Below are 11,154 nucleotides of genomic sequence, written 5' to 3' on the forward strand. Positions count from 1 at the left end.
CCTTCCACCACGTGGGAGCCTCGGCTTCTGCTCGACAAAGTGCATAGCGTAACCAAGGCCACATCCACAAGCCTCTGTTCGTGTGTGTGTGTGTGTGTGTCTGTGTGTCTTAAGAGTGCGAAACATGAGGAAAAGAAAGAAAAAACTGTTTTATGTGTGCATGATTGGATCAAGACTCAGGTGAGTTTAAACGGTATTCTCAACAGACTGACGATCCATAAGCCAAACCTGGGGTCCTGTTAGGAGAGTAAATCTCATTCTTCACAGATCTGACACGGTCATTAATAACCATTAGAGCGTTCTTCTCGGCCTCCTCCCGCTGCCCCGCCACCCCTATGGCACAGACACGTCCCTCAGCTTAACGCAAATTCCTCATGGACAACTTCCACTTTTTTTTCTTTCTCTTTTTTCCTGTCTCCACACTACTCTGATGTACCACCATGAAAATGTGTCCTCTTCTTGAGAGCACCGAGGAAACCTGAAGCTCCAGAGACGGTGAGGGATGTCTGGGCGAGCGGGCGATCAGGGAGGGAGCCGCGTTGGTGCCTGGGGGAGAGAGAGAGAGGAAGAGAGGAAGAGGAATCCATCTCCTTCTCTTTTGTCTCTCCCTTTCTCTCCTTCTCCAAATGACACCCCAGTGAGTGATCAGCAAAAGATTAGAGCAATTTTTAAAATTTTCTTTTTTCTTTTAACTATCTTCTTTTTGCCTCTCTTTCTTGTTCGTTTTTGGATTCCAGTTTGCGCCAAATTCCCGCCAAAACGTCTTACGCACGAGTTGCCATCTTCCCTTTGTACTTCCGATTCGTACAAACCATTTCACATTTATATACTTATACTGCATCTTAGCTTATGTAATAATTCAATTTAATTTAAGTTAGCAGTTATTACTCTCTAAAAAACTTTGCAATACAGGCGATTTCGTTTTGCTTTGTGTCGGATTGCTAAAAAAAAAAACATGGTTAGTAACGGCTCCTGATCAACCCAAATTAACTCTGAGGAACCTTATGTTATTTATCGGAGCTATGTATTTATATGACAATAGAATATTACTTTAGCTCTGGTTAAAATGAGGCATGGTTGGTACCAAACGGCCTGTAAGTCGTGTACAAAACGCTCAAGGTTTTGAAGGCCCGAAACGGCGCAGAGGAAAAAATACAAGCGTTCGAAAACGCAACGGATGTCCAGTGACTTTAAGAATTTGTGTTTGGCTAAATGACAAAGCGTGGGTGTGAAGAGAAGAATTGCCATTCAGCTCCTTCCTACTTCCATTTCATACCTGTAAACAAACCATTTTGTTACCCTCTTAAACAGTGACGGATGAGTTTGGTTTTTATGACTTACAAAGATGGTAAAAATGCTGAAATCTTTTGTTCACTTTAATGTTTTATCGCTTTCTCAATGTATTTCTCCACGTTGAGTTTTTTTCTTTTTTTTTTTTACTCTATCTGAATTTGGGTCAGGTTACTCTTATCTAATCTCCATCTGACAGATTATGACCCCCGATCAAACCGAAAGAACTCTGAGCAACTTCCTGTTCAAAGATAAGATTTGAATTTACACTTTGGAGAATAACAAAAAAACTAAGTATCAACCTGTGGGGTATAATATAAATTTAAAAAATAAAGGAAAGAAAAAGAAAAAAGTTCGTTTTTTTTTAAAGCCTTGCAATTTTTCTGGTATCATGTTGGGAGAATTGGGCATTTAAATGGAAATCCGAGCGCTTTGAGCTGTTTTGTGGCTATTTAGTTGCATAATTGATGAAAACACTTAAGTAGTAAGAAGTAGAAAGCAGTTTAAGGACAACGAGTACTAGTTGAGGCTAGAAAATGGTTTGTTTGAGCTTAAAAAATGGAAGTAGGAATGAATGAAACGGCAACATCTGGTTAAACGTTGGTGAAGAATCCACCAGTAGTTTTCCCTGAAGTAAAGAATTGTAGTATTTTCGGAAAACGTCGCCATTTTGTTTGGCTCTTCTCCCTGCTTAGATTAGTTGACATGTGACAGATTAAATCACAAACACCAAAAGGCTTTCTGCTAATAATGGGTAGCATTTGTCAGAGCCTTATAACTACATTTCCTTTTTGCTCATTGTACGTGCAGGAGATAGAAAATGACTTTAAATTATCCGTTGTCAAAGCAAAGCTGCAAGCGGACGTTGAGTATATATGAAACGTTTGGTGGCAGATGGCCCTGTTTTTGGACCTGAAAAACATCAAGGCGACAAAATGACAAAACTGGTAAAGGGGGGAAATGATCAGCAGCTGTTTCTTCCGCCGTTGTGACTGTTGTTGTCTCCCTGGCTGCGGTCACCATCTTTGTCCTTTTTTAATTGTTGCGCCCCGTTCGCTTTGTTCCTCGAATCAGAAACTGTGTTTCCGGCCATTCGGTGACACACAGCCACCGTACGCGACATTGAAAAAAAAAAGAAAGAAAAAAAGAGAGAAAATAGTAAAGAATGTGTGTGCAGCTATCGTCCTTATTGCTCATCTCAAACCGTTTCTCTAAACTTCCCAATCATCTCTGTTAACCTCTGATCTTATTTTTTTTTAACCCAATTTCATAATTTCCCTTATTTCTGTTCAGATAAATAACTCCTCCTCCTCCTCCTCTCTGGGCCCAATCACCCATCCACCCACGTAAACACACACACACACACACCAGCACACACACCTGCATCGGCACATTCTAGTCATCTCCAGTCGCTCCAAGCATGGACCAATGCCAAATATCTTTCTCTAGATGGCGATGGCTTCCTGGACTCCTGCCAAATAATTTCCATCTCATATTCTTTGACGGCAACGGAGGAAAAACAAACACACATCTACCCACAGTTCACAGCTTGTAGCCATAATTCAGACGAAGCGACACTCGGGCCGTGTTAAGGCGATACGCGCCATGCGTGCAAGTGGAACTTCACACTGAGCCGGCCCGAGGCATAAGCAAAAACAAGCCCCTCCTCACTGGTCCAAATCCCTGCTTAGGACCTCCGAAGCAGCAGGGGGCCCCCGAGAGTCCCCTGAAACCCAAAATGTTGGAAATGCACCACTTTTGTGTTGCTTGTAGTCGAGTTGGTGAAGAATAAGGCAACTTTAAAAATTCACTCTGATTTTTAAATAGAACAAAAGTTTAACAAAATGCTACATTTTTACCTGAATCAATTTAAGTTTCAGAAGTGCTAACATGCTGTTCTACATATAAAAAAGTGACGTTTTGGAGAGCAGACCCATCACATTTTAACACAGCTGCTCTTGCTCCTGCGAATAAATGAGTGAGAATTTTCCACAAATGCAAACCTCGCCGCTCTTCCCTGCTCCACTGAGCCTGTACTGAAACAATAAACACAAGACGCGACGGCAGGAGGAAATGAAGCCGATCCAAATCTCTACAATTTCAATAAACCTTCTTTTAAGGCCTCCTTTTCTGGTGAATTTTGCAAACCGAGCCCACGTGATTGCAGATCAGTCCAATGTAGAGGACTCATCAGTTATTCCTAAGTTGTTTCCAAAGAGGGCTCTTCAACCCATTTCTGCCCAGGGCCCGGCTCAACGTTTGGGCCGCCCCTGCATGCACAGGAAACAAACAGGACAGGTGGTGAAGGGGGGGAACGAGACAACAAAACGAGTGGATGAGCTGACAGGCGCCCTGCAAACCGAACCCCCGTGTCTCGACTTGAGAGACAAACCTAACGAGGCCTGTTTTGCTAAACCTACGGTTGAGTAACGCGGCCTGAGGGCAGAAGGCGGTGAATTACTAGGAGCTGGCACCGAATCTATGCCACTGGAACGAAACTCGGACACCTTCTCACAACCACGCCCGCTCGCTCATCTTTCCTCAGGCTCACCTGCGAGAGGGAGGGAGGGAGAAAAAAAAAGGGGGGAAATGTGTATGCTAGAAGGAAACAAAAGAAGGAATGCGTACAGAAGGGGCTAAAGAAAAAAATCTGGGAAAATGTTGAAATGGAAACACGTATAAAGGAGAGAGGGGAAAAAAACATACTAATGTGGCATATCAGGGTGACAGACAGCGTCTAATTCCCCCTGCATGAGAGAGGAACATGCTTGATAGGTAAAGGAGCACAGCTGACGCTCTGTCAAACATGCCATCGCAAGGGAAGGCGTTATGATAGCATTGAAAGCCAGCTGTCTAACACAATACCACACATACTTTGTTTGTTTTTTTCTTGCTTTCTAGCTCACTCTGTTTCTTTTCTTTTTGCTTCTTTTTTTTTTTTTTTGCTCTTCTTCACACACACGGAGCTGAATCTTCACCCCGGTGACACTCCTGTTACTCCGCCTTATCAAGTGTGGGTTAAAGTCAGGCAGCCTTAGAGCACCCCCTATCAGCTTGATGAGGGGAGAGTCAGTCAGTCAGTCAGTCAGTCAGCCTACTGCTGCTGCTGCTGCTGCTGCTGCTGCTGCACAATGTGTACCAGATGGGAAACGCTGCTGAAGACAATGGGCCTCTTTCAGGAAAAAAAACAAATCAATTCATGATAAAAAGGGGCAACAAAGCACCTAATAAAGGTCTAGTTTTCTTAAAAAGGCAAGTCAGTGATTTGATTTTTCTTAATAGTGAAATAATAAAATTTTCAAACTTTTGTCAGAACTTCATTACAATTATTTGGTTGAAGATGACTGAAGCAGATTGTGACTCTAACCGCTCCTATAATCTCCTGAAACTCTCTAAATAATGAATGCTTAACATCAGGAGTGAATTTAAAAAAAAAAAAAACTTTTCAAAAATTGTTTTTTGCCTTAATCAAATTTGAATTTGCTAAAAAAAAAAAAAAAAGAAGAAGATTTAAAAAATCCTCCGACAGGAAGCATCAAGTATTTAAACGTTTGCCAGGGTTTAGATCTTGACTTTTTTTTTTTTAGCATTTCAACTCAAATTTCTGATTATTAGTCAGATTTCCTAATAATCTCCAAGGCCACAGGCGCTCGGATGACAAGTCGACTGAATTCAATAGGTTTTAACCTGCCTCTGTTTCTCCAACCGTGCAGCTTAAAAAACACACTCAATCTCAGGAGCTAAACCCCACCGGGGAGAGAGGGGGTGTGTGTGTGAGGGCGTGTGTGTGTGTGTGTGTGGAGTGTGGGGGTAAGATTCACTCTGCCATTGAAAACAAATGACACCAGCAACATTGCAGATGGTAGCAATCAAAAATTCAAACGATGAACGGGGCCCCGCTTCGCCCATCCTCTTTTTTTTATTTTTCTCATCTATGATTTGCCAAGCAGAGCTGCAACACTGCAACATTGTGTAAGGCCAGGCCTGCTGGTGTGTGTGTGTGGGGGGGGGGGGGGGTGAGTGTGTGTTTAATTATCTTATCAGCATTTAATCTGTAGCAGTCCCATTCCTTTATCGTAAATTATCGTAAATCTTGGATTATCAGCCTGAGTGTGAGCAAAATAAAGCCCTGCTGCTGACTGTGACCTGTCACTGAAATTGCCTTATGACCTATGAGGTATGACGCTTGGAGATGCATAAATCATATTTTGGCAAATTTGTGTAATTGGGGGGGCTCACCACATTGCAAAACTCACCGAACGCGTTCTGTAATGTTTCAATCATTGAAAGAAAGACAAAAATCGTAAATCGCTCAGCCACCCCGACCGTCTCCTGCGAGATTATCATCCCGTCAACCGCAACGTTTGTGTGAATATTTGCTGTGGGGTGGAGTGAGTGAGTGAGTGGTAGGTGGGGGGCGAGAGCGCGTATACGGTGGGTTTCTCTCCCCCCGGTCGTTTTGACGGCACATATGGCACGGATAAAGACGAAAACACTGACTGTTTTGCGAGTAGCATGCCAATTCGGAGAGTAAACAGTTATCACGAGGCGTTTCCGTGGGATGGATCCCGCTCTGGTGATGGTACACTGCAAAACATCACTGTGGAGGGGCGGGATGAGGGTCTGGAAAGGATGGGGGTCTGAGCAGTAAAAAAACCCCAAAAACAACAACAAAGAAAGAAACGGTGCAGTTCATGATTTTCATAGGATTTCATCAGAGCTGCTGTAGGACACAGCTCTCGGTTTGTCACAAACGCAACACCTTTGACCTCTGAGTGTGATCACAAAACAAATCATTAACTGGAAGCTGAATGTTGGCTTATTGAGCCTTCTAGCAGAGCAGCTTCTTACATGTGATTTGTTTTAGGCAGTAAAGCCACACACTTTGCATGTGGTCATGCAATCTGAGCGTAACTTGTGCAGACTCACGCTAAATGCTGAATTGGGGTGTGTGTGTGTGTTTTTTTCTTCTTGCCTGTGTTGCATGGGTGTACATTCTGTGCATTTTCTGCATTTAAGTGTCCCTAGATGTGTGGCCGGGCGAGTGTAGTTTCCAAACACATACACACGCAAAGACATACAGGCACCGTCCTCCATTGACAAGCCCATCCAGAAATATGCTGATATTCAGGTTTCTGTGTTCAGAAACAGAGTGTGTGACCCTATGGGCCGCCGGCGGCTGAGGAGCACAAAGAGGCATTCGGTTACATGCCGTTCTCCCTGAATCTGATGTGCGGCTGACATATGCTGGCAGAAACTTCACATTATGCTCACATAAAGACACACACGCCCACACGCACACACACACACACACACAGTGACCTGTCCCGACAGGCGACGATGAAAAAGCGTTGACGAAGAAGACAGCTGACGTGTCTTTGTTTTTTATGTTTTGTTTTTGTTTTGTTTGTCTCACACACACACACACACACACAGGATGGTTGAAATTGCTCTCTTTAGGAAGACACAGTTTAGTTTTCGCCCACGCTCCTCAGGTGGTCGTCTGCAGACCCTCCCATCAAACAACCCGCAGCATAATGCTGCCACCAGCTGCAGAGCGATGAGGCGCGTTGGCGCTTTCGCTTCGCTCCAGCTCGAGAGCCCCTTACCGAATCTAATCTGCTCCGTCGACGCTGAAAGGTGCACGCCTTTTCTTTTTGCAGAACATTTCTCTTTCTTTGGCTTCGAGCGTTTTATAGAATCTACAAAAAAATTTTTAAAAAGAAACAAAAATAAAAACAACTAGAAAAAGAAAAGAAAAAGTGAAAAAGCTTTACGCTTCAGTCTCTCCTTAACCTCACACCTGTACATCTGAGGTCAATGCCTGAGGGCACGGTTCAGCAAACATCGAGTAAAAGAACAGGTAGGACGACATTTAGATCCTCCAAATTGCCCGTCCTGTCAGCGTCCGACTCTGATCGTTTTATTCAGACTTGCACTCCAGCAGCTACACGCTAAGCTGAGCGTCTGTGCATTAAGTAACATGTCCAAAAGCCGCTCCTGTTCCTGCAGCTGCTGCTGCTGCTGCATGTGTGACTGCTGGAAGTTTTAAGCGTGTAGCTGTGTTATTTTTTTTTAATTTTTTTTATTTTTTTATTGTTTTAAACAAGAACAGATCCATCCTGAGGACACATGCATGTTACCTCAAAAAGGCAGTTAAAAGACAATGTGTGACAACTAATTGTCAGTGCAATTATCTACATTGAGTAGAAGAGGAATGTACTGACTGTGAGGCAGGTGCCTGAAGGCTGTTTTGTAATTATTATAGGAAACGTGCCAAAAAAAAAACACACACAAAAAAAAAGGTTCAGGATGTTCAAGAGTTGATGTTCAAAATTGAATAAGTTCATTAAAGGCAAAACTATTCTAAGTTGTTGCCAAGTGTTTGTGTTATTTCTCTGCAGGCAAATGCTGGACACACACACACACACACACACACACACATTCAGTCAGCTTACACGTTTTTAGAGAGATTTAAGATCGAATAAACTGCCAGATTACAATCTACAAAATTGATTTTTTTTTTTTTTTTTTTTGAGCCCTTTAAGGCCGGTGTGTTGGTTCAAAACGTCCTCTTGCATATTTTATGGACAACCTCAAACGAGGAAACTCAGGAGACAAAGTGGATGGAGCAAATAAACGATGAGCCGAAATCCACCTCACACTTTTCAGCACAGAACAGATCCGGGGCCTGAGATTACATCATGAAGTTTGTGCAATAAATTACCCAGATTAGGGAGCCCCTTTGAAATTGGATTTAGGCGCACGCCAAACCCAGGGAGATGAAGGTTGGATTGATATAATTGGATTTCGCGACTTTTTCTTTATTTCTTTAATCGGCAGGGCCCCCTCCTCGCCCCCGTTATAAAAGTTATCTGATCGCAGTTTTGGAAAGCAATAAATCGAGACAAAAAAAAAAAAAAAAAAGTCTACATTGTTGTTATTATCACAACAAATGTGCCGTTTTTTATTTTATTTTATTTTATTTTTACTGTTTTGTTCTGCACGAAGGAGTTTTGCAAAGAAAACTCACGTTTTTAACGCATACATTTTTACTCTATTCACCTTGCAGCGAGGTAGTCGTAGCAATAATAATAAATAATAATAATAGGGCCTTTAAGCTTCCGGGGGAGGAAAAGAAGTGGAAACTTTGCGCAAATTTACAAGAAGTTTGCGACGAATCGAGAAAGACAAAATGCGAGGAACGCGAATAACAAAAATGGGAAAATGTGAGAAAAGTGCAGTGGGAAAATGCGCGTTGTGACGAAACGCCGAACACATGTGCGCGCATGCTTTCCAACTCAAAACAGACGCCCTCACTGTATATACTCGAGGAGGTGTGAAAATGTCATGATTTTTTGGAACATAACGCTTATTTCACTTTGTTTTGTTGTCGTTGTTTGCAAGTAATAATATTAAAAAAAAAGAAAAGCGGAAACATACCGTGTTTATCAAAGCATTGTCTTCCCCCTTGTCATTTATTTCACATGTGCTGCGTAATATCCCAACTTTAGATAAATAAAACACCGCATATGCGAATTACAATTATAACAATACTATATATTTACGGTAAAATACTTCATTCTTGTAAATAATTTTTTTTTTTTTTTTTAAAGTCTAAACCAGGAGTGATAAAAAAAAAAGTAAGCGATAAATAATGCTGGAATTATTATTTAGCAGGTCGACATTAGAAGATGGACTCACCTTGGACCGTCTCCCTGTGCGTCAACGATAAGTGCTGCGGGTTCACCTGCTTGCGGCGGGACATTGCCCCGGCATTTACTCTGGCATCGCCCGGTGAACGGCACTTGGAGTCGGCTTGAACCGTGGTGTCGGTGAGCAGCTCTCTCTCTCTCTCTCTGTCTCTACCTCTCTCTCTCTCCTCCGCACTCCCTCCGATCGCGCGCTCTTATCGCTAGCCCGTCGACAGTCTCTGAAGGTGTAAACTTTTGATGCGCGTTAAGGAGCCGGAGCAGCAGGGCTGAAAGTCGGAAGATCCGCGCACGGTGTCCTGCGGTGGAAGCAACACCTGGATCGGGTAGTGGGGGAGGAAGCCAAAGCGGGGCTTTCTTTTTCTTTCTTTCTTTCTTTCTTTCTTTCTTTCTTTTGTTGTTGTTGTTGTTGTTGCTGCTGCGATGGATCGCTGAAAGCAGGTTGGGAGAAGTGTGGCGTTTGTTTGCAGATTGAAAAGAAAAAAGAAAAGGGAAAAGAAATCCTGGACTTCCCAACCTCTGCAGCGACGGCGCTGATAGAAAATCGCCCCTTTTTTTATTTTATTATTATTATTCTTTAAAGATTTTTCTCTTAAAAGCCAATGATCGCCGTATCTGTGGGGGCCAAATAGCAGCTGTTGACTCTGTGTGCTCCCTACAGTCCTTCCATCTCAGCAGTGGTGCGCTAAATGACCCTTTGGCACTGACTCCTCCTGTGCGTTTTGGCATTGGTGCGCGGAACGGCAACTCTTGGCTCCGGCGGCACTAGCCTCGCTGATTGAGAGACACATACACACACACACACACACACACACAGACGAGAGAGAGAGAGAAAGAGAAAGAGTGAGTGAGAGAGAGAGACACCAGGCGGGCAGATGTGACACCTCCTCCTTTTCTTCCAACAAGCCTTGGTCCGATGTTTCCCAGTGTCCTACGGCGTTCGAGGCTACTTCGAGTCGACTCACGCGACGAAAGATGCTTCTGCCCGCCCGCGTATACGCGCGTGTGGCCCGGCGCACACGCTCGCGTGCTCGGGACTCAAGTTCAAGTGCGCTCGTGTGCCGCCTCGCGCGCCAGGCAGTTCGCTGGATGAAAACGCGCGGACGACCCGGCGGCTCCCCGGGGCTCCTCCATCAGCTCCGAGAAGTCATCAGCGGTTACTCGCTTCACAAACGGTTCTCATGCCTGTCTGGGCTTTCTGGAGCAGCGTCACGTTACCAGCAAAGGAACAAACCGTCTCACCTTTGCGTTTATTATCAGTTTATATAAAGAAAAGGAGCGCGTGCAATTGCCCTCCCCACGCACCCCCCTCATTAGCATTAGCTACAATTTATTTCTCCTCATGAAATGTCACCAGAAATTTCACATAAACACACCGATTAGAGCTCGCGCTCTCTTGATCTCTCGGCCTATCAGGTCAAACATCTAATTGGTCTTATGATACTTTTATCGCGCGCAGTTCTTTAAGTGTTATTAATACTAGATAAGGCTCGAGTGAGTAATCAGTGTAAATGTGAAGCATATATTTCCACGCATTGTGTAAGAGAGAGAGAGAGTGGATGCGGGGGGACTGCGCGCGGCATGCTGCGGGTCCGTTGTCAGGGTAGTTTTAAGGCAACAGTACCCTCTGTTGGCACAGTAGGGAGGCAGAGCAGACCTAATCAGGAGGTGGCACCTTAAAAAAAAACAAAAACAGCTTTTCTCAGTTTAGCCCGGCGCTTTGCGAAAGTATTCAGGCTCCTTAATCTTTTCCACATCTTGTTAGCTTAAATTTTATTTGGCATTTTATGTGACGGATCATCGCGAAGTAGCGCGGAACGGGGGGGAGTGCGAGGAAAAGAGATGCGTCCTTTTGTTTTTTTATTGTTTCACAAAAACAAAACAAAACAAAAAAAAAACTATATATATATATATATCTGTTTTCAGGTCATTTTACTTTAATATTCCCACATAAAACAGACTCATCTTCTTTGTGTGGGGGTGGGGGTGGGGGGGTGTAAATGAAACCCAGAGGTTTATTAGAGAGGGAACAAACGAGGATAGCAGATGGGAATTATTCAACTGTATTGACTAATACAGTTGTGTTGTATTAATCAAAATTAGTACAAGACAACAACAAACACATGGCATGTCACCCATACCAAACGATGCA

At 43.5% G+C, this 11,154-nt stretch overlaps 1 protein-coding gene across 1 annotated transcript in view; it reads right to left on the bottom strand.

Annotated features, from left to right (window-relative positions):
• bcl11bb (BCL11 transcription factor B b) overlaps positions 1-10,470 on the bottom strand; it is a 39,166-nt gene extending 28,696 nt beyond the window's left edge. Inside the window, exon 1 of the mRNA XM_028039628.1 lies at positions 8,995-10,470. Coding sequence (XP_027895429.1) covers positions 8,995-9,058 — 64 coding nt within the window. The 5' untranslated portion in view covers positions 9,059-10,470. The remainder of the gene's footprint in view (positions 1-8,994) is intronic.
• Positions 10,471-11,154: the final 684 nt, after the last annotated feature.

This window comes from Xiphophorus couchianus, chromosome 15, assembly GCF_001444195.1.
Source record: "Xiphophorus couchianus chromosome 15, X_couchianus-1.0, whole genome shotgun sequence".
Lineage (NCBI taxonomy): Eukaryota > Metazoa > Chordata > Actinopteri > Cyprinodontiformes > Poeciliidae > Xiphophorus > Xiphophorus couchianus.